Source organism: Poeciliopsis prolifica, unplaced genomic scaffold, assembly GCF_027474105.1.
Source record: "Poeciliopsis prolifica strain line A6 unplaced genomic scaffold, Auburn_PproV2 SCAFFOLD020, whole genome shotgun sequence".
Classification (NCBI taxonomy): domain Eukaryota; kingdom Metazoa; phylum Chordata; class Actinopteri; order Cyprinodontiformes; family Poeciliidae; genus Poeciliopsis; species Poeciliopsis prolifica.
Genome location: NW_026562395.1, coordinates 5427389 through 5448667, shown reverse-complemented (window position 1 = coordinate 5448667; position 21279 = coordinate 5427389). Strand labels below are relative to the sequence as shown.

General features: G+C 41.4%; 2 protein-coding genes across 2 annotated transcripts; one reads left to right on the top strand and one right to left on the bottom strand.

The window, feature by feature from the left end:
* Positions 1 to 6268: 6268 nt before the first annotated feature.
* On the top strand, positions 6269 to 11328 carry LOC129369262 (proteasome subunit alpha type-6). The gene is made up of 7 exons (XM_055044677.1): positions 6269 to 6464; positions 6969 to 7063; positions 7148 to 7229; positions 8895 to 9050; positions 9138 to 9316; positions 9554 to 9648; positions 11108 to 11328. The coding sequence occupies exons 1-7, from the start codon at positions 6389 to 6391 to the stop codon at positions 11163 to 11165; spliced, it is 741 nt and encodes a 246-aa protein (XP_054900652.1). The 5' UTR covers positions 6269 to 6388; the 3' UTR covers positions 11166 to 11328.
* Positions 11329 to 12346: 1018 nt separating this feature from the next.
* Positions 12347 to 14764, bottom strand: nfkbiaa (nuclear factor of kappa light polypeptide gene enhancer in B-cells inhibitor, alpha a). The gene is made up of 6 exons (XM_055044689.1): positions 14485 to 14764; positions 13716 to 13821; positions 13405 to 13612; positions 13227 to 13315; positions 12873 to 13133; positions 12347 to 12764 (listed from the first exon to the last, which is right to left on the bottom strand). The coding sequence occupies exons 1-6, from the start codon at positions 14694 to 14696 to the stop codon at positions 12735 to 12737; spliced, it is 906 nt and encodes a 301-aa protein (XP_054900664.1). The 5' UTR covers positions 14697 to 14764; the 3' UTR covers positions 12347 to 12734.
* Positions 14765 to 21279: the final 6515 nt, after the last annotated feature.

Below are 21279 nucleotides of genomic sequence, written 5' to 3'. Positions count from 1 at the left end.
AGAATCACTTTGTGACCGTAAAACCTTACATTACGTTTCAAGTATCTTGGGGATTTCATGGACCATTTTTTCTTTACGTGTTACAAGCAAAAACCACGGATACCCACCCACCTCTCAACTCTCCACAACCACACCAGTCCCGGTGTTCACACCTGTTCTAAAATGATTCACTGAGTTCACAAAGATAGCAGTCAGATTTACTGGAAAAAAAAAAGTGAAGAAATGGCAGGAAGAGGAAGGAGTGGCTGTCACATGCTGAAGCTAATTATGCGTTTTTCAAAGGTCTCTGCGAGACCCAAAGCACTGAGCGATGGAAATCTGGTGGTTTGAAGCCGTAAGCTAACACTTTAGTCTGAGAGTTAATGTGAATGTGGTATACGGGAAAGACTATTGTACAAGTTTATATTTGCTACTGGAGAAAGGCTTGAAAATGCACATTGAAAAACACAGACGTTTTACGAATGTCCTTCAAGACTGCCCGACTCCGAATGCTCAGGATCTTTGCATTTTACTGGATAAAAAGGGGAAAACTCACTGCCCTACATGCGCTCTCGTGTAAAGATATTGGGGTTTTATATACATGTCACCCAAGTTTCACTTTTACAGATGATTTTAAGTTCCGTTTTATACAACAAAGAAGTCAAATGACATAGTATGTCTTTCACAATGCTAATTTACCTACAAATCTAGTCAGAATTACATATATATATATACTTGAAGTGTTTTTGTTTTTTTTCGGTTTAAAAAATTTCCAACGATGACAAAATAATTTTGCCTTAAAATTTAAGCAACAACATTTCAGGTAAAGTCACAGAAATCCTATTTTCGCAGACGTCTGAAAGGTCTAATTCCACATCTCACAACTCAAAAACATCCCATATTTTGAACTACTTTGGATGCGGATCCAATTGTTTTCTAAGCGCTGGTAGTCGGTATGACGCGGTTGCAATTCTATCCGACTTTGTTGTTGATGCGAGACGTGCGTCATGATTAAGACACCAGAAGAATCTAGACGAGGTAAATCCATAAGTAAACAACGTCTGAAAGTCATAATTATGAACTTATGAAATAAGTCTGTGTTTTTGAAGCGCATCGCATCACAATCCCACCGCTCTTGTCTCCGATTACACATCCAAACAGACTTCGCTCCAGAAGTTGCAGTCAATGGTGCCAAAGAATGCCCTTCCTATTAGTTGTGCTTTTTTAAATTAGCTTTCTTTGTCTCACTATCTTGTGACAATTCTGCCTTAAATAAACTTTAAGATTGATTTATAGACGTCTACTTCCGGTGTGAAGTGTGTGTTATTCTTCTGCGCATTCGGGTCGCTTCGTGACGTCTTTCGCAGCAAAGTCTGACTGAGGTTGCGTTAGATCGGTATCATGAACCGCCACGCAAAAACAAAAAAAGTCAGATTTTAGCACACACACAAAAAAAAATCGTAATTGAGTGTCAAGACCTGACGTGTGAACGCACCTTCATAATAAGTAATAATATATAAAATTTTTGTTACGCTCAAAAATGTTTAAAATTCAGAATAGGTGTTGAATATCAACATATTTTCATCAAGAAAGACAAATAACAGAACGTCGTTTGGGACAGAGGCATGAAACTTTATGCGTATTTTGTGATGCTGTTTGTATTAAGTAAGTATATTTTAAAAATCACAATACATTCAGGCTTGATTTTGTCGTGATCATTAAAGTTGTATGTTGTATGATAATTTCTCCCAGGAGAAAGAACGGTTGACGATGAAACGTTGGAAGTGCTTCATTCAAAGGTGAGGTCTTTACTGTGTTGCAAAAGCTGTATCCTGCTTTCCCTTTTTGGTCATTTACGGTACATTTTGCGTGGTTAGCACATCCAAGTTTCCTGCAGCTGTACAGTACAATAGAGGAGCAGCGCAAAGGCCAAATTAGTCATGACATCAAAGTTACAGCCATGCACAAAGTTAAAAAAAAACATAGCAGTGAGCTTCTTCAGGCAACATTTTAGTGTATATCTATTTCAAGAATGTTTTAAAAATTGAAACAGTTTGCATTTTCGGCTTCTGCTCCATTCCACGCAACAAGCTTATCTGACCCCTCCAATCTGCCACTGGTCTACATGTTGATCTGTGTAAAGTCCCTGGTTGTTTCAGTCCTAATCCTCCAGTTACTACGCCCAGAGTCCCGTCCACACCCAGGTGCTTCACATCCGTGGAGGAAAACCAGGGTGACAGCATTCTCTTTCTTTTCTTATTTGAGAACACTGAATTTCTGCGTAATGCTCCGAGGCGCTGCCAACATTTTCAACCTCAAGACGCTCCTGGCGTACAGTGTGATCGCTTGATTGGTTTTAACATGCCAAACCACAAGATAATTCTCTAGGAACAAGATGCAAATTCAAAAGAAGCTGGTAGTAAGAGGAAGCCAGCACCAGGTGCGAGCGCGTCTTCAGTGAACTTTATTGTCTTTGCTGCGCTCAGCATTTTCGTCCTGGGCAGATAAGCACTTCTTAGAAGCTGCTCACAGTCCGCAGGTTCTTAGAAACCAAAGTTGGTATGTGTGCATGACAAAAGATGTTGTGTTTTAAAGGTATGTTATATATTTGCGTTGAGGAACGTTTGTGCAGCCCTTTAACATTTCCATCTTGTCAAACTTCAATAAATTTTATGTGACAGCGAGACGCAAATTTTCATAACTGTGTGTAATTTTGCAAACAAACTGTGATAGTTCCTCTTCCCCCTCTCTTAATTCTGGTATGAAATAGTACAACAATCTTGAACTTCACATATGCATTCGAACTGCACCAGCGTTCACTTCGCCCAAACCGAGACCTGGGTTGCGCATTCACAACTCCCCAAACAAACTGGACTTTCAAAGCAAGTGAACTAGAATCTGATTGGAGCGAACTCAACAGTGCTGCTGTGAAGAAAGAGGTTTGCCACAATCCATTTGGTGGACACATTCAAGGCCAGATTTACATTGGACGTGGGCCGCTTCACTTTACAGTCAAGCGACAGAGATGCTGGAAGCCGAGAGTTCGAGTCCCGGATTTCTTTCTTTTTTTTTTCTGTGAGCAAGCACTTCAAAAAATCCATGGTTTCGACTTTTGAAAGGTTTTCACAATAGTTTCTAGAAAATGAGTCACAACGGCTGCGTTCTGTCATACCTAAGAGTCCAGTCATGTTTACCTTTCCCCCTCCCCGTTGCCTAACATCTAAACTTCTGAGCTTGGAAAACATTAGCCACCATGGTGGCTTTGCAATGTGACACAGTATTTTCATAAATGGTGGAGATCCCCCCCTGAACACCACCGCCACCACCTGACACACTCTAGAAATGCCTCCCACGCCTTCTCTCAATGCGGCGCGGGTGGGGGTCTTTCTGGCTTTCAAGATGTTAACAGCATAAAGTAGGATCTGATACGTTATGAATGAGACAAAGTAAGAACAGAAGATGTGAGGGAGAGACAATGAGTTGAGGTGGGCAAGAGAACAGGAAGGGGGGAAGGAAGGTGAGGTATCAGCCACATAGAGGCTTCCTTACCCTGAAGGGGTAATAATTGTGGGGGTGGGGAGAGGCTTTATGTCTCTCTTATGAAATATCAAAAAAGCAGTTTGTGTTTAAACCCATGAACTAAATCACTGGGGTTAATAATAGATACTGCATGTAAACTAGTCCTTTTACATAAATGCAAAATTCGTTCTGCATCAATTCAAATCTGAGGAATGATCAAGCAACTCAACACAAAACCATCAAAAGCTGTGTTAGCATAAACATAAAGTTGCGCTAATTAAAATTACAACAGTAAATCACTTTTGCAATTGGAAACAAAGTTTTTTGGGGGGAGAAAACAAATAACATGTTTTTTGATAAAACGTTTCAACAGCCAGGTGTTACTAGGAAGGAAACAACAAGCTTTAAGCAGGAGGTTGATGGTTTGTGTTTTGGCGGGGTTTTTTTTGGACAATGTGCATAGAAAGTTGTGTGCTGTTCAAACTCTTCTGCAAAACCGCCGACTACGATTTCCACAAAACGTTACATGCTCCTAAGTGGAAGGGGCTTGGCTCTCCAACACCTGAATGAGACGCCGACGTCTCCTCTGATGGCTGGATTATAAATAATTCACTTATTTAACGGTGTACATCCGTCGCTGCCATGATTTTTGATAACTCATCGTTTGAACAAGCTCATTCAATTTTAGTTTAATTGTCTATTTAATGGAAGCAACACATTTGCAAACTTGTTTTTTCGACTTCGGCAGAATACCGACAAAGGCCTGTGCGCGTTTGCGTTGGAAGAGCAGCTAGTTGATTGTAACCCGGTCTGCACAACATGTAAAAGTGTAAAACAGGAACTTGAGATTATAACCAGCAGTCGGGGGACTTTTTGCCTGGAAGTGATCGTCAGAACCTTTTAGCCGCCATTAATCCGCAGGTGCGTCGCCGAGTCCAGATTCTGCTTCTGCCGATCGCACATCCTGCCACCTCACCGATCTCCCTCGTGAGTCATTATCCGAATAAGTAAGTAACTTATGAAGAGGAAGCCGACATCCTCTATGTGGCTGCCATCTATCTGCAAAGGGAAAATCCCTCATGACACACAGAGTGGACATTAGAGCAAAGGAAGAAGGAAATGGGATTTGGGATTTTACCAAGACATGAGTAATTTCTCCTCCCTTGCAGATGACCCTTTGATATCATCTACACTGACCAGCAGCCATATGCAGTCATCTATAACCTTTTATTTATCCATGAATAACTCTAGAACAAAATGAAAACTTCTTCTCATGCCAGCTTTAAAGCATAAGCATGACTATTTACAGTATTTGTTTACGATGTCGCCTTGTAGTTGTGCAGGACCTTACTTAGACCTCAACGTTTTGCGCTCGCAGGAAATTGTAACACGCATCACTTCCTCACTTGGGTTCCCACAGACTCTTGCGAATACACGATTGCATACTTGCAGGGCCGACACATGTGCATGCAATTGGTATTTTTATCCAGCCATCGCTGGGAGCGACAAATGAAAAACAATCGAAAAGGACGACATGTCAATCCACAGTCTCCGTGAGGTCGAACCGTTTCTGCATGAGAGTTAGTTGAGATCAAATGTCAGCGTGTGGGAACCATGTGACTTTTTTTTTTCCACTTGTTGGCCCTGAAGTACTCACTGGAGGAACACTGGGGCTTTTTTTGCTTTTTTTTTTTGAAGACCTTTAGCCCCATATATGTCTTCTGGTCTGAACCACTCTGTTAGTAAATTGTAAAAAGTCACAGCAGTTGCAGCTCACAAACAGGAACCTTTGTTTCCTCTGCAGCAATAAGCATGGCATTGCAGCACTGCAGGTTGTTCAGAAGATAAACTGGGTCGCTAAACACCAAAACGATGTGCGTCGGTTTAAAAATGACTGCAGTTCATGTGGGATTTATCTGCTAAAGCAGCTTTTTAACGTTACTTCGTGTGGATTTCGTTCCTTTGTGACATTTTTCAGATTTTCCCTTGCAACCTTGCAACTTTACTCCTGCCAGAGACTCACTGAGAGCCATTTCGATTCACTCCGTCACATGCACTCTCTTCTCCACCATAATCTGTCTTGTTTCTTCCACCCCCTACCAAAGATTACAACATCATCTGCAAATATCATAATCTTTCAGACTGCCCTACTTCATCCAGCAGCCTTACAGTGTCAGTGTTATTGCAGGCCCCTATAGTTCCATTTTATAGCACACTCAAGTAACTGCGTTCCCTTCAGTTGTTATAAAAATGCTATGCGTTAAAATATGTCTTGGAAGAAATTTTAATTTGCAACTTAATGCCTTGAAATTGGGTGTCTGTCTCTTTAATTTAATGGTCATTGACAAAAACGAAAAATATAAAATCAGGCAAAAGAAACATTTTCCTTCAATAGGACAAACTTACGTAACCTTAACAAAAACTGCAGGTGTGTGTCTGAGTCTAGTGAATCTTTGGCAAAAAACGTGTTTGTTGTTCTTTCAATGAAGTTACTCAAGTAGAAAAGTAAAAAGCCTAGTAAAAATATTCTTAAACGCACATTTAAAAAATAATAATAAAAAGTGACGCAAGTAAATGCAGCTAGTTACCAAGCAACTCCTGCTATCCATAAATATATTTTATAAATTAAACAAATTTGTTAATATGCTAAAAATTCCCTTTCATGAGTGAAATCACATTTTCATCGTAGTTCATCGATTTTGTTCTCCTTCTACTAAACCTACTTACTGAATCGCCATGGTAACGCGACAAGACCTCTCACACCGGATGAAGTTCTCGGCCTCTCCAATCCGTTTCCGGGTGGAAATATTTGCTCATGAAGTAAAAGTCTTGCTTGCAAATTCATTTGGGGGGAAACGAACTTTCCGGCCAAAAACTTTCAGCTCACAGAATGTCCCGAGGCTCGAGTGCAGGGTTCGACCGACACATCACCATCTTTTCCCCCGAGGGGAGGCTCTATCAAGTCGGTCAGTATTCTGGAGCTGCTCACGTTGACAGGAGCCGCTTCGTTGGCTCATTTGTTTGCTAGCTAGCTAAATGCTCTGTCATGGTTCGCTGAGGCCGGCTCCTGTTTGACACCCGCCAAAGCGAAAGTAGAGTCACTTATAAATTTGAAACATCAGGTTAGAATGTCCGTGCTGTTACATTTGCGTTTCCTTTTATGACGCTAATATGTAACAAAGTAGCAAATGTTAAGAGCGAGCCTGCTGCTAGGCTAATTAGCATAGTTAGCATTACACTTTACATAGCTTGTTTACGAGAGACAGCCTTCATTTGTGTTTATTATTTGTATTTCGAAAGAGTTTGTTCATTTTATTGTACTATTTTCATTCTGTGAAAAAAACGTGAGACGTTTATTATACAGTAGTTAAAGATCTGAATCACCCTTTCACCTCTGAAGCCTGTCATGGTTCAGGTTTTCAGCTGAATGAAAATCTTTCACTGCATTTTCTTTTCTTCATCTTTTTCAGAATATGCTTTCAAGGCTATAAACCAGGGCGGCTTAACGTCGGTAGCGGTCCGAGGGAAGGACTGTGCAGTTGTTGTAACACAAAAAAAAGTACCGGTGAGTCAAGGGATGCTTGCATTTTTCCAGATCCATAAAAGATGTTGACCTTTTTCCTCACTGCTCTGGTTCTTTTTTCGACAGGATAAGCTTCTGGATGCCTCCACAGTGACCCACCTCTTCAGAATAACAGACAACATTGGATGTGTAATGTCTGGGATGACGGGTGAGGAAGGTCTACTGCGTAGAGGCAGAAGGTGTATACAATACTGAAAAGCTGAGCTTAGCATGAGTAGCAATGAGTTTTTTAAAGCAACAACATACTCTCATGTCAATAACCAATTGACATGCACATAACAACCACTTATGTGCATTGATGTAGAGATGTAGAGTCAGCATACAAAAACTTACTATCTTGTCTAATTATCTTTTCACATTCCACCCTTGTTTGTTAAATTGAAGTTAAAAGCAGAAATCCTCAACATTTGCTGTATTAGAGAGACAATTTTACTAAATTGTTTAGTTTTCCTCTTTAAAATAAGACTTGGGTTACTCAGTTACTGAAACGCATCCTTATCTAATACATGAAGCTAACAGATTGGCAAGAAATCTGGGGACAATTGGCACAATTGAAACATAGAATTTTACAAGACCTCACTGAGCTGTTGTGTTGCATACAATTGACTTTCTGCGCCAATTGTTTTATGTATGTTGACATGTTGTAGGATTTGTAACATGTAAAGGAAACATGAGGCAGGCAAATATTTTGTTAAATGTGTTTTTATGCCTCTTCTGAGACATGTAGACTAGCAGGGACATGCAATTATGACTAGACTGTCATTTGTCCTGGCTGTTTAACTGAGAGTTTGTATCTAATTAGCTGCAGGATTTTGATGAGTCACTTTCTGCCTTTATTATGGGCTCTGCTGAAATTCCTCATTCTGAACCGTCCCTTTGGTTGCGGAACCCCAGAAAAGATTGTTCATCCAGTCTAATTAATACAGATCATGCCCATAACCACAAATTTGGAGTCGGATTAACTTGACAATATTACAGACACAGACATTTATTTAGGAGACTGCATAGGAAGAAAACAAATAATTAGATGCATTGGATACACGTGGCAGTATTTGCATATGTTTTATACATTTTAGCAATTCAGACCAAGATTGTTCAAACTGAATAGATGAATAAAGACGTTGAGCTGTTGTACAAGAAACCGTACGACTCACCAAAGTGTATGTAGTTATGAGCTTCTCATTATTTAAAACAGGAAAGCAACAATTCCTAAATCTTAAATTTTATTATACTTTTGTCCTCTTTTTTTTAGTTTTTGAACTGGGACACAAGTCTGTTTTGTACCTGTATGAGCTGGTATGAAGATAAAATCATTAAAGCAAAAAGTACTAATGGGCCAAGAAAGAAACAAAAAAAATCATCAAGTCAAGTAGATATGATTATCCAAGGTTTTGTTTTGTTTTTTATTTGGAGGAAAGATGTATTTTAAGAATTTTGCACGTTTTCTGTTACAGCGAGTTTTTAAATTCTTTTACGCTTGGTGGAACAAATTTCAACAGTCATTCCAACAGGATTTGGATCGCTTACTTTCAAATCGTTTGCCATATTTTGCTGAGTTAAATACATTCAATAAAAGTTGATTGATCAAGTGCAGCAAAGTCGACTTTTCTGTAACAGACGTGGTTCTGCTTGTTACACAAGTTTGCTTGCAAAAAGACGGGCAAGCTGTCTATGTGCTGTGTTTCACATTTTCCTTTGTAGAAACATAACTTTCTACAAAGTGTTTATTGATTTAAACACATGTATTTTTTTAGCCTGTTTCAAAGTGAAAACTGGAAGCGAATCATGTTTTGTCGTCGTCGCCTCCCTACAGCTGACAGCAGGTCTCAGGTCCAGCGAGCTCGCTACGAGGCGGCCAACTGGCAGTACAAGTACGGCTACGAGATCCCGGTGGACATGCTGTGCAAGAGGATCGCCGACATCTCGCAGGTCTACACGCAGAACGCAGAGATGCGACCGCTGGGCTGCTGTGAGTTGACGCCCCGCGTCCCGTGTTTTTAGCCCTCGGAAGCTTCGCCTGGGAGTGAACGCGGGTGCGTGTCCATCTGATCGGCAGGTATGATCGTGATTGGCGTGGACGAGGAGTACGGCCCGCAGGTGTACAAGTGTGACCCGGCCGGCTACTACTGCGGCTTCAAGGCCACCGCCGCCGGAGTGAAGCAGACAGAAGCCACCAGCTTCTTGGAGAAGAAAGTAAAAAAGAAACTGGACTGGACCTTCGAGCAAACGATCGAGGTGAGGTTGTTCTGCCGACGTTGATGAGAAATCAACCTGAATGTGAAAGCAGCTTGCGTAACCTGTGGTGGTTTCCTGCCTTCCTCTAACACATTATATAACCATCATGTTCTGTTTACAAGAAGCAGAAAAGCACTAAAGGTGTAATAAATCCACATTACTGTGATAAAGTGAAACCTGACTCTGCTCTGTCTCCTAAACTTGTTTTTTTTTTCTCTCTCTCTCTCTCTACTTCAGACGGCCATTTCTTGTCTTTCGACTGTCCTTTCCATTGACTTCAAGCCCTCTGAGCTGGAGGTGGGCGTTGTGACAACACAGGAGCCCAAGTTCAGGTACATTTTCAGCAGATGATTGCTTCTCAGAAGTGAAAGCAGAGCAGCTCAGAGGCATTACTGTCAGGCTTTTTTTTTTTTTTTTTTTTGAAGAGTGTATTTTCTCATCAGTGTTGCACAAGTATGAATTCACTAGAGATGAAAATCTTTCAATGTAGCGATTCTTAGGGTCACAATTTGATTCAGAAGCTATTTTTAATTCAGAAACTAGTTTTTTCTATTTACGTTATGTGGAAGGAAAAGACAAGATAAACAGAACATTTACTGAAAATATTTCTATCATAAAGTTTCATACTGCATCAAATCTATATTTACACAAATATAGGTTTTTGCATAAAACTGTCATTTAAATTCCCAGTGTTAGGTTAGTTTAGCTGCCTGGTCTTTTATTAAATAGAAAATAGTATCAAGGAATTATTCAAAATGTAATCTGACAAAAAAATTATACACACTAAAACTGATCTTTGAGCATTTTGAATCGATTCAGAAATATTAGGAATAAGAATTGCTTTTTATTTGACTTTTTTCCATAAACCTTTCTATATTGTAATTGGGGAACTAAAAGAAAAGGAAGTCATAATTTCACACACAAAAAAATTCAATTTAAAAATCTGAAATGTGTGGCATGCACCTGTTCTCAATCTTATCCTCCTGAAGTTTGCATTCAGAATTCATAAATGTTTAATCTCATGACAACTTCTTGAGCTTCTGAACTGTGAAAAGTGGCGGTGGCAGCATAATGCTGTGGGGTTGCTCTCCTTCAGTAGGGTCAGGAAAGCGCAATGGAGGTAAATGTGGGTCATACCTGCAAGAAAACCCTTTAGAGCAGGGGTGGGCACTCCTGGTCCTCGAGGGCCGGTCTCCTGCAGCTTTTAGATGCATCTCTACTTCAACAGACCTGAGTCAAATGACCTCATGAGTCAAATGAGGTCATTAGCAGGATTCTGGAGAACTTGACTGCATTTAGGAGGTGATTCAGTTATTGGATTCAGGTGTTTTGGACAAGGGAGACGTCTCTTGTCTCCTGCACGTCTCCTGCAAAAGAGTTGCAGGACACTGGACCTCGAGGAGCAGGAGTGCCCACCCCTGCTTTAGAGGCCTGATCAGACTTAAGACAAGGGTGGAGAATCAGCCTTTGAACATGAATCAAGGCATATTTATGTCTAAGAACGGCCTAGTCAAAGTCGAGACCTAAGTCCATTTGGAAAGTCTTGGAGCTTAAACTGCAGCCAGAGATGTTTCTATGAACACAAACTCAGGTTTTCAGTTGAAAGCCATGTGTCACTTTTCTTCTGATTTTTGACCATGAGTTACTTTGAGTAGGCCAATTTTGTGAGATTCATGGTTGTAATTCATCAGCGTTCAAGGGTCATAAACGCAACCAAACGCGCCAGAGGCAGCGTTAATCTGGGAATTCCACAAACATCACCGACCGTCTTTCTGCCGTCGTTTCCTGCAGGATCCTGACAGAGTCTGAAGTAGACGCCCACCTCATGTCGTTGGCAGAGCGGGACTGAGCGGGCGCCGAGACGCCACCTGTTTGACTGACGCAGAGCATGATGGGAAGTGCAGTTTTCCCAGATGGAAGATGGTGTTTATCTTTGTTTGCTGTACATTTATCCTCTGTCCCCCTCTCCTCCATATGATTTCATTCAACAATAAAACAAGTTTTTGGAGTAAAACGAATTTTTTTTGGTCCTATTTGCTGTTCAGCGTGCGAGGCTGTATTTAATGTACAGCCTTTTGTTTGACAGAAGTGGAAACGGTTATGGGAACATGCACCTGGGCTTCCTGTTGTGGCTCTAGTCATATGACTCTGAAGTTATTTTACTACACTGTCACTGATTTGACCTCGTTTTTTTTTTTTTTTTTTTCTGAAGTACATAAGATCATGACAAAAGTAGCTCAGTTACAACGAACAGGAAACGTTCAGCTGAAATAGGGGAAAGTTTCTCTTATTAGCTCTGAATGGTTTTGTGTAACTTGACACACGGTCTTCTTTTCAACTGAGAAGCTTCAGGATTCTTATCAATGAGCGCATCCATCTCGGCTCATTCTTTGGCTATTCTGTCACCGGGATTCATCAGAAATTCAAACATGCGTCAACTCTCATGACATCCTCTTTTCTCTTGCACTCTCTGTGGCTGCATTTCCATTTCGGAGCAGGATTATGAAATTTATCCCAGGAAGCGACCAGCACCAGGAACCTGCGGGAAATTCTCCATTTAAGATATTCCAGCTTATCTCGAACAGGAAGTCTTGTACTTCCCAGACTTGGAACAGTTTCCTTGTTATGATACAGCAGTAAATCGACTGGGCTTTCTTCCCCACTCCTGCCCCAAAAAACGGAACATTTCCTTGTCGCTGTGACTACCCAGCGGTGCCAGTTCCACGGCTGCCGCTCAGAGTGGAATGTTTGCGAGCACGCCGTGTTCCTGCAGCCCAGGGACTTTTCAGCGCGGTGACTCAGAGACCCGCTGATCTCGCCCAACAAAGGAAATCCCATACTGTTCCTACCGGGGCTTACTCTGATCTTTTTCTCTCTCTCTCTCTCACAATAAACCACTCTGCCTTGTGGTTTATTGTGAGAAATGACGCTTCTTACAAAGTTTTGGAAAGACCAGCGAAGAGTCATCCTTCATATGGAGGGAAATTCAACTATTGGCTCAGCTGAGGAAAAACCACGAGTCACAACTGCTCATGTTCATAGACTTTTTTTTATTATTTTACTTTCAAGATAATAGTGTTTAAATTCACACTTGGTACAAAAATAGGATCTCTGTATTTACAATATGTTACATAGCTTGCATTTATACAATATATTTATATTTTTACACAGTTGTGGACCGTATGGAGGTCTCGCCGGCGTTGTTTTTTTTCAGCAATCTTGACCGTACAACCATCTTCGTTCCTCGTTTTGCAGTCTCGGGGGCCAGCACCCACGTGCCTGAACCGTTGGCTATAGAGGAGGGAGCGGGACATGGATAGGGGGAGCATGACCGGCTTCTGCACCCCGTTGGGAGCCGTTCTTCGGCAAACCCGTTAGCAGCTTGACATTCGCACCATGAGCGATGAGGGTCCCTTTTCTACTTCCCAAACACTATGTCGTCATAGACCTAAAGAAATGAAAGACAAGAACTCGTGAGAAATCCTGCTTCACTTTGGGAGATCGTACTATCAGAGAAGTGTTATCTCAGCGGCGCCAATCCCATAAAGACGCTTACCTCATCCTCCAGCAACTCCAGGTCTTCCATGTCGCTGTCGTCAGACTCGCTCTCAGGCAGCGCCCTCAGCTCCAGTGCCGTCCGCTCGTACAACTGGCAGCGGATCTCGTCGTTCTGCCGCCCGTACGTAAGGTGGTACGGCGTGAAGCCTCCGTAGTTCTGGCAGTTGACCTCTGCGCCCAGGTCAAGAAGGCATCGGACTAGCGTGGGGTTCTGCAGATCGACAGCCAAGTGAAGCGCTGTCCGTCCACTGCAGGGTTCCTGGGAGAAAACCGTAAAGGCCAACAGTTAGATCCGTGTTCAGGTAGCGGTTTCGGAAAGACGTTGTGGAGTTTCGTCTGGACCGAGACCTACCTGTTCGTTGATGTTCGCTCCCAGCTGAACGAGGCTTTCCACCAAGGAAACGTAGCCATTAATGGACGCCAAGTGGAGGCAGGTGTGTCCTGGGAAAGGCGGAAGAGAGGCTCTGTTAGGGACCCGACTTCGAACAAGTTCGATCGAGGTGCAACAACTCGCACAGATCAATGCTTACCACTGTAGTTGGGGATGGACAGGACGGAGGTGAGGTGGCGTTGGCAGTTCTGGGTGATGACGCCGAAGCACGCCATGGAGCCCCGTTTGCAGGCGATGTGGAGACCTGTGTTGCCGCTGTTGTCGGTCAGCAGCGGGTCAGCGCCGGCTTTCAGGAGACAGTCCACCAACTTGGGTTGCTCAGTGATCACTGCCAGGTGGAGGGCAGTCTGAGGAAGAGGACGCGGATTATTTAGGCGATGCATGAGACTTAAGGTTGAGGAACCTGTAAGGCTCCTGATCAGCTGCAAAGGGGATGGTGTTGATTGTTACCTGTCTTTGGTGGTTCTGTTTGTTGAGGAAAGAGTGACTTCTGGAGAGCTGGATCATCTGAAGGGCATGTTCAGTGGCTTCATGAATGATGGCCAAGTGGAGCAGCCTGTTGAGAGGAGGAGGGAGGGGGGGAGGATTTTTGTTAAAAGAGAGCTTTTAAAAAAAGAAACTACACACAGGGGGAAGTGGTTTCAGTCATATAAGAGAGAACAAAGGCTAAACAGCGGAGCGTTTCGCAACAGTGGAGTTTTGTCGGGTTATTTCCACCAGTTGTGGCTTGACACATCTGATGCTTTATCAGTTCCTGGCATCGGGCCAGGGACTTTCCTGAGTGCGCAGAGCGGACTTTAGCACCGCCCCAGACTGCGCGCACACCCCGCACTGCAAACACTCCTGAATGCCAGTTTGCACGCACTTTTTTATGTTTTTATTTTTTACTGCTGTTGTTCTTGTTGTTGTTTTGTCGTGGTTTATATGAAACTTGCCCTTTTGTGCAAACTCTAACCTTCCCACTGCGCTTTTCTTGTTTGTTTGTTGTTGTTTTTTAGAATTTGTTTTGCAGCTTTGATCAAATCGCATCCGCATTTACCAACTTCTCTTGTTTTTTGTTATTGTTTTTTTTGTTTGTTTTTTTTAAGCATTGCGCGCGAATTTCCGGAATAAAGAGGATTTTTTGTTTTGTTTTTTTCTTTTGCGCAGAATTGCAAAAAAAAAAAAAATTAAAAAAAAAAAAAAAAAAAAAACAAGCACAGTGCAAAACTCCACTTACGTGTCTCCGTCCTCGGTCACCGCGTCCCTCCACGGCTCCCACTCCTCCGTGTTCTCCTCCTGGCACCTCACGGCCAGGTCCTTAAAGTCCTCAATCATCAGGGCCTCGTCCTTTAAGGAGTCCACGCCGCTGTCCAGGCGGTCCTCCAGCATCTTCCCCTGCTTGCTGTCCAAGTTATAATCCATTTGTCCGTGCATCGCGTGAACGGCCATTGTTTTTGACTTTTTGTCGAGAGCGCGTCTGTCTGTCGGGTCCGTAGACTTGTGTGCGTCTGCGGCGGGGACGGCGGAGGCTTTTTGTGCGCTCTCCTGGGCGGAGCCACGGCGGGGGGATTTCCGACTGGCTTCGAAACGGCACAAGGGAAATCACATCGAAGCTGTGCTTTTGAGAGAAAAATCCCCCCCTCCTCACTCTCCAAAACGGAGACTCAGAATGAAAATCTGTAGTTTCCTATTAGACACCTATTTTCTACCTGCCTTGTGCGTTTTGTTTGTTTGTTTTTTTTTTTTTTGCTCGGGGGCCACATGAGCTTCAATGAGACTCGACGGGCATGAATGAGATGAGAGAGGAAGAGACAACCCCCCTCGTCTCCCCCTCTTGGAGAATTCCCTTCGTGCTCTGGGGGAAATTATGTTTCATAGCGGCTGACCAAAGTGCAGCGCAGCGTAAATTTTCCTCACTTGGCCAAGTTCGAAAAACGCGGCGACGAGTTTCCAGACTTTGAAAACTCACGCCGGCCATGGAGGAGCGATGGCCGGCTCAAAATGTGCACAATCAGTTCAGGGTCACCAAATCACCAAGTGGATTTTGTTGGCGTTTTTATTATTATTATTATTATTTTAACAGCAAAAAGAAAAGGAAGGAAAAAAAGGGTTATATTGGGATTGATTCCATGAGCAGTGCATGTTTTGGTAAATTGATTTTTTTTTTTTCATTTACACGCATGGAGAAAATCCATATTTCTGAATTTAACATTTTGTTTTGTACATAAAGTATTAAAATCATAAACATTATTTTTTTGTGTTTTTTTGTCATGAAATCAGATAAGCAAATAAAAATTATGATTTTTTTGTTTTGTTTCCTTCCTCGGCATAGGCGTAAATCCCAGGGGGGGGGGGGGGGGGGCATTGGGAGTCTGGAGCCCCCTCCCCCCCCCCCAAAAAACAACAAAAAAATTATAATAGAAGAAATGTTTGCGTTTAAACAATATCAATATGAAAAGGCAAAAGAAACAAAGGATGAATTAAATCTGCTATTTATCTCAGAAAAAGATTTATTTTTAGGTTCATTCGGTCCAACGTGTCGGACCAGCAATAGCAGTGATGGGGGGGGGGAGAGTGGCAGGCCCATGCTGAGAAATAATTGGAAAATATAGGTGAATTACTCCTAAATATTTCTTTAAATCCATGTGTTTTGGTAAGTTGATGAGAGGCTCCAGGACCATCTCCGTTAGCTTCTGTTTCACTTGGGAATATATATGATGTAACACAAGGGACCCATATTTGTTCTGATGAGGGAGTTCACATCCATATAAATGCATGGAGTTTCCTAAGCTCTGCTGAAGATTTAACGGGAACTCTATGGAACTAAGATTAACTCTTTCTTTTTTGTTGTTTTTAAAGACATTTTTCAAGTGGCATTGGCTTGAAACCAAAGGTGAATTGGTTGAAAAGCACCTCATGGCCACTGCTGCAAGTACAGCGGAGGATCTATGATGCTGTGGGACTTTTTCTCTTTTTCTCAAAGGCCCCAGGAACCTTTGTAGTGCATGGCATTGTGAAACCTTCGAAATGTCTGAAATTTTTTAAACCAAATTCTGGTAAAGCGTACAAGTAAAACAAACAAAAAAAAGTGTCGATTTTTCATGTTCTCAACAGAAACCATCCAAATGCACGTCCAATCTTTTTACCTGACTAGAAAATAAATATAAAGTGCAATACAAGTTATGGCCTATTTAAATTATAACTTAAATTGCTTTATTTGGCTGGCTGAGAACCAACAAAGAATATCATAACTTAAAAATAATACTTGAAGCACTGGGCTTTAAGTATTAAGTCTGATTTTTATTGCTGATGTGTTTCTTCTTATAGAGCTGTGAATGTAAATAAAAAGACTTTCATGTCTTTTGCTTTAAGTATTTACTTACGGGAGGGTTTTATGTTTGTGCTGCAGAGCTAGCAGCTATAGCTCCTCACTTCAGCGTCCCCAACTGACCTTAACGCTCCAACACATTTGGATTTTTTTCAGAATTTTTCTTTGTGAAATGATGATGCTGCTGCAGCAAAAGTGGAATTTACTTCCAGGGGTGCGAACCGATGTGTCACAGTCGACGTCTGGAAACCTTTGTCCAGGAGACAAACTCACATTTTCATGTGTTCACTTTTGTCAAATAGATTCGAAATAAGTGAATAAATAATAATAATATTTTTAAAAAACACACAGTGAAGTTTTAAAGAGACAGAGGATTTCCTCACTTCTCCTCCTGCTTCTTTGTTCTTGGAGGAGAAAAAAAAAAGGTCAGACAGCTGGTTGCTGGGGGTATTCTCCAGTCAGTGAAGCAACAGCTGTTCCACTATGGCGACAGTCTGGTGTTACCCAACCAGAGGCAAAAACCTGTGCAGGAAAACACTAAAAGTACAAGCCAGAAATTATTCCTGGCTTATACTTTTATTCCTGGAATTGAAAACATTGTCCCTGATGTAAACATATATACATATATATACACACAAAGGTTTCCCCTCCTGCAGAAGGAAAGCCCTCAGTGTTTTCAGTTCTAGTGCGTGACAGAGCTACCTGTCTGGGCCAACCCACACCCCTCTTGACATTTAAGATTAAACGAAGAAAGAAAAATCCCAGGATCACTTTTTGTTTGCTTTGCGCAAAGAAAAAAAAAAAAAAAAAAAAAAAAAAAAAAAAGAACCCAGCGAGGCACGGCCGTAAACATAGCAACGGTAACCAAGGAGCGCGACGCAGTCGCACCTCTGTGAAACGCGCGCGCGCGCACCTTTGCCACAGGTCGATACCCGCCCAGCCTGACATCGCGTCTGACATCAGATTAACGTCACTTATGTAAGCACGCGCCGTCTACTCTCTGTCTCCGTTGAATTCCGTACATTCTTGCGCCACTGCCAGCTATCATGATGAGGAATCTGGGGACAAACTGTTCTCTCTCTGTCTCTCTCTCTCTCTCTCTCTCTCTCTCTCTCTCTCTCTCTCTCTCTCTCTCTCTCTCTCTTTCTCTCACTCTCTCTCTCTCTGTCTCTCTCTTTCTCTCTCTCTCTGTCTCTGTCTCTCTCTCTCTCTCTCTCCTACATGAGAAATTCTGGAACTTCCACTTGAAAATGTTTTCTTCTTCGTCTTCGTCGTTTTCAAGCGTTCCTGTCCGTACCTGCTTTGTTTACCCCGCCGGTTGCTCGGATACAAGCGGCTGAGAGCGCAGATGCTGAATCAGTTGTGTCAAAGTGCTGCGCAGTGCCCCCTGTCTGCGGACCGGGGAAGTGTCGCGTCAGCGTCGGTCAGCTGATGCAGTCGGCTGACCCCGTAAAATCCCAAAAAAAAAAAAAAACTTTCCAAATTTCTCCCTCTTTTGATTGTCAAAAAACACACACAAAAAAATCCCAAAACAACCACAAATGCTCTGAGCGCCCTTGAGCAAACAGCCACACAAACAGCGTTTTTTGTACTTTGAGACTTTCCCGTTCACATGTTGGATTCTTGCAAAAAATAAAAAACAAAAATTAGCATTTGTTCAGTGGCACTTTCCAAAAAATATGAAACTTAATATTTGAAAATTCCACGATGGATGTATTATATTTGAGTGGGAAAAGCCGGGGGATGTCAAACTCATTTTCAGATCAAGGTCATGAATGTCCTTAAATTGTTGCTTGTGCCAGAATGTGTTGATAAAACCCGCAAACAAAACGGTTAAAATATTAATCGATTCTTGAAATGAAATGATATTGAAAATCTTCTCAGATTTTATGATTTATTTTTTATTTTTTATTTTTGCAATAAAAATCAAAGCGTTTTTTGTGGTAATTTGGACATATTTGCGCTTACATGTGATGGTAAGTGCGACTTTATTGCTCGCCGTATTTTTATGGATTATAACTTGACATCGGGTGAAACAGAAGCAGCTGTAAGAGACACTGCCACCTGCAGGTGGGAATAAACAGTCAACTTCCACGATAATTCGCTATTGGCAGTAAATAAAATAAAAACTGCTTTGCTTTGATTAATATAATAATATTTAACCACAATATTATCTTCACTGTTCTATTTATGTGTCCCGTATGTGTTTGAATCTGTAGGGGGGGAATGCGCATTCAAATAAATAAATAAATAAATACATTTAAAATTAAAACATCTCCAGCCAAAAACGTACAGCAACGAGTGAAACACATTATATAGCCTAATTAAAGACACACTGAGCTTATAAGTTTTATTTTTGCTCTTTATGATGCTTTTAACACATAGAGATTTGCTTATATTTGGAATCAAATATAACTCACTGAGAGTGTCTGTAATCAGAACTGTGACGATGATGATGATGATAATAATAATAATAATAATAATAATAATAATAATAATAATAATAATAATAATAATAATAATAATAATAATAATAATAATAATAATAATAATAATAATAATAATAATAATAATAATAATAATGGAGGAACTGGGTACCTGTCTAAGAAAGAAATTCAAATGGCATTAGCATAACTATAAGATATAAAATGGCATTAGCATAACTATAAGATATAAACACATACAACCGCTACAGTCTACCAAAGACCAGCTCAAATGCTGCAGCAGTTTCCTGACAACAACATTAATCTCATGTTACACTATGCAGACACTCTGTCTTCACTGACCTGCTCCAACCAATAGTAGGTTGACCTACTTTCTGTTTAATTAGGCTAACAGTTGGGGATACTCATTGGAGTATTGAGCGCTCACAATACTCCAAGTGAAACGGTTGAGTCGTGACTATGGACATAAATAAACTGAATATAAGACGGTGACATCATCTTAAAAGTAACACACACCCCATGCTGTTGCAGTGACAGTAAATTCTGCTTCATCCATGCCACACCCGCGCAACAAAAGGAAGGAGCGTGAACAGAGTCCTGTCTGATGAACACGTATCATGTCTCTCATCCTTGAGAGACATGATACGACACGATGTCGAACAAAGTTGACGTACTGTGCTTACCCACGAAGCACATGCTTTCCTCGTATGCCACAACAGGGTGGCGGTGAATCTGCAGAGGATTTTCCTCAAGAAGAAACAATGACGTGCCTCACTGGCACATAGAAATATCACATCATGTATTGCGTTAGGATATTTTTTACACAGCTGATATTGCTTTACGTTTGGTCATATTTTGTGTTAGCGATAATCGTACAAAGTTTGGCATCTTTCTGTCAATAGCCAAACAACTGCAAGTCTCAGTGGGTGTGGGTGAAAGAGATTGAAGTGTGTTCTTCGATCACCCCTTTCGCTCTACTGATAGCTGATTATGTTTGACTATTGAAGATTATGATGCAGTTACGTCGTCCGGTTTCCTTTTTTCTTTTTTCTTTTTACCGAAGGTGGTAAAATTGTGAGTGGGCGGGGTGAGTGTGAACGTATATCTATTAATACTGGAATTACATTACTGCATCATGGTTAAATGGTGAAACTGAAACATGTGTAATATCTGGAGAGCGCTGGCTGTTGTCACTTCAGGAACACATTGACATTTGTGAAATAAGTGAAAGATTTATTCACTACCCAGCTGTTCATCACCGACCTTCTTTTTCACGGGGTGCTAAACTTAGGCGTGAAGATGTAAGCGTTTGAAGACAAGGCTGTTGAGATACAGTCAGTTTGATATTTAGACATTGGCATTGCTCTTTTTTTTGGTCGAGTTTTACAAGTTTTGCTCTTTGGCTTGGCTTCAGGACTGGACTGAGAATTGCTGACATTATCTGAATCATATTAGATTTAAACTAATATATGCAGCCTTCCATAAAGCATCTGGCACTGCAGGATTTTCCTGAAGGATAAAGGAAAAATACATAAAACAACATTAATCATTCAATTTATATCGCAAGAAAAACTGGAATTCAGTGTCTGAGCAGCTTGAAGATCAATTTGTGAATTGTCTCAACTGGATCATACGAAACAGTTTAACCGTGACCTGGAGCTCGTTTTCTGTTTGGCATCAAATTATTAGCGAAGAAAGCTTAAAACTAGAGAGACAATATAACTGGATCAAGTGTTTTTGTTTAAAAAAAAACCCCAAAAAAACTTTTTTTAAAGTACAGAGTTAAAGAATTCTTGCATAATCCAATCACCGTAACAATATTTCGTAAAATCCTGATCTTTCTGAAACTCTGCCTTAAGGAAGTCCTCACAACATACTCCTCTATTAACCCTTTAACAACGTTTTTACCAGAGTTGCTCTGAGAAGTAGCTCCCAAAATTTGATGCACAGTTTCACCAGGTGTTTGCTAATTGCTTCTGGCTAGTCTGAAGGAGCTGAGTGGGGAGTTGGACGCGCGGAAACTGCAGCTCCGAGGAGAAGATGACGTCTTGAAGGTGGCGTTACGTCCACCAGGGGATTTGTTCAGCTGCATGGTTGCCACAGAGAATAAAAGATTCCTCAAACTTGCGTGAAAGAATCATAGCAACACTCCCGGTATGTTTTTGATGTGGAAATAACATTATAATGTGATGTAAAGGGGAAAAAAAAGGTGATTTTACACAATACTGCCCCTTCTGAGAATTTTGTAAGTACAAATGTT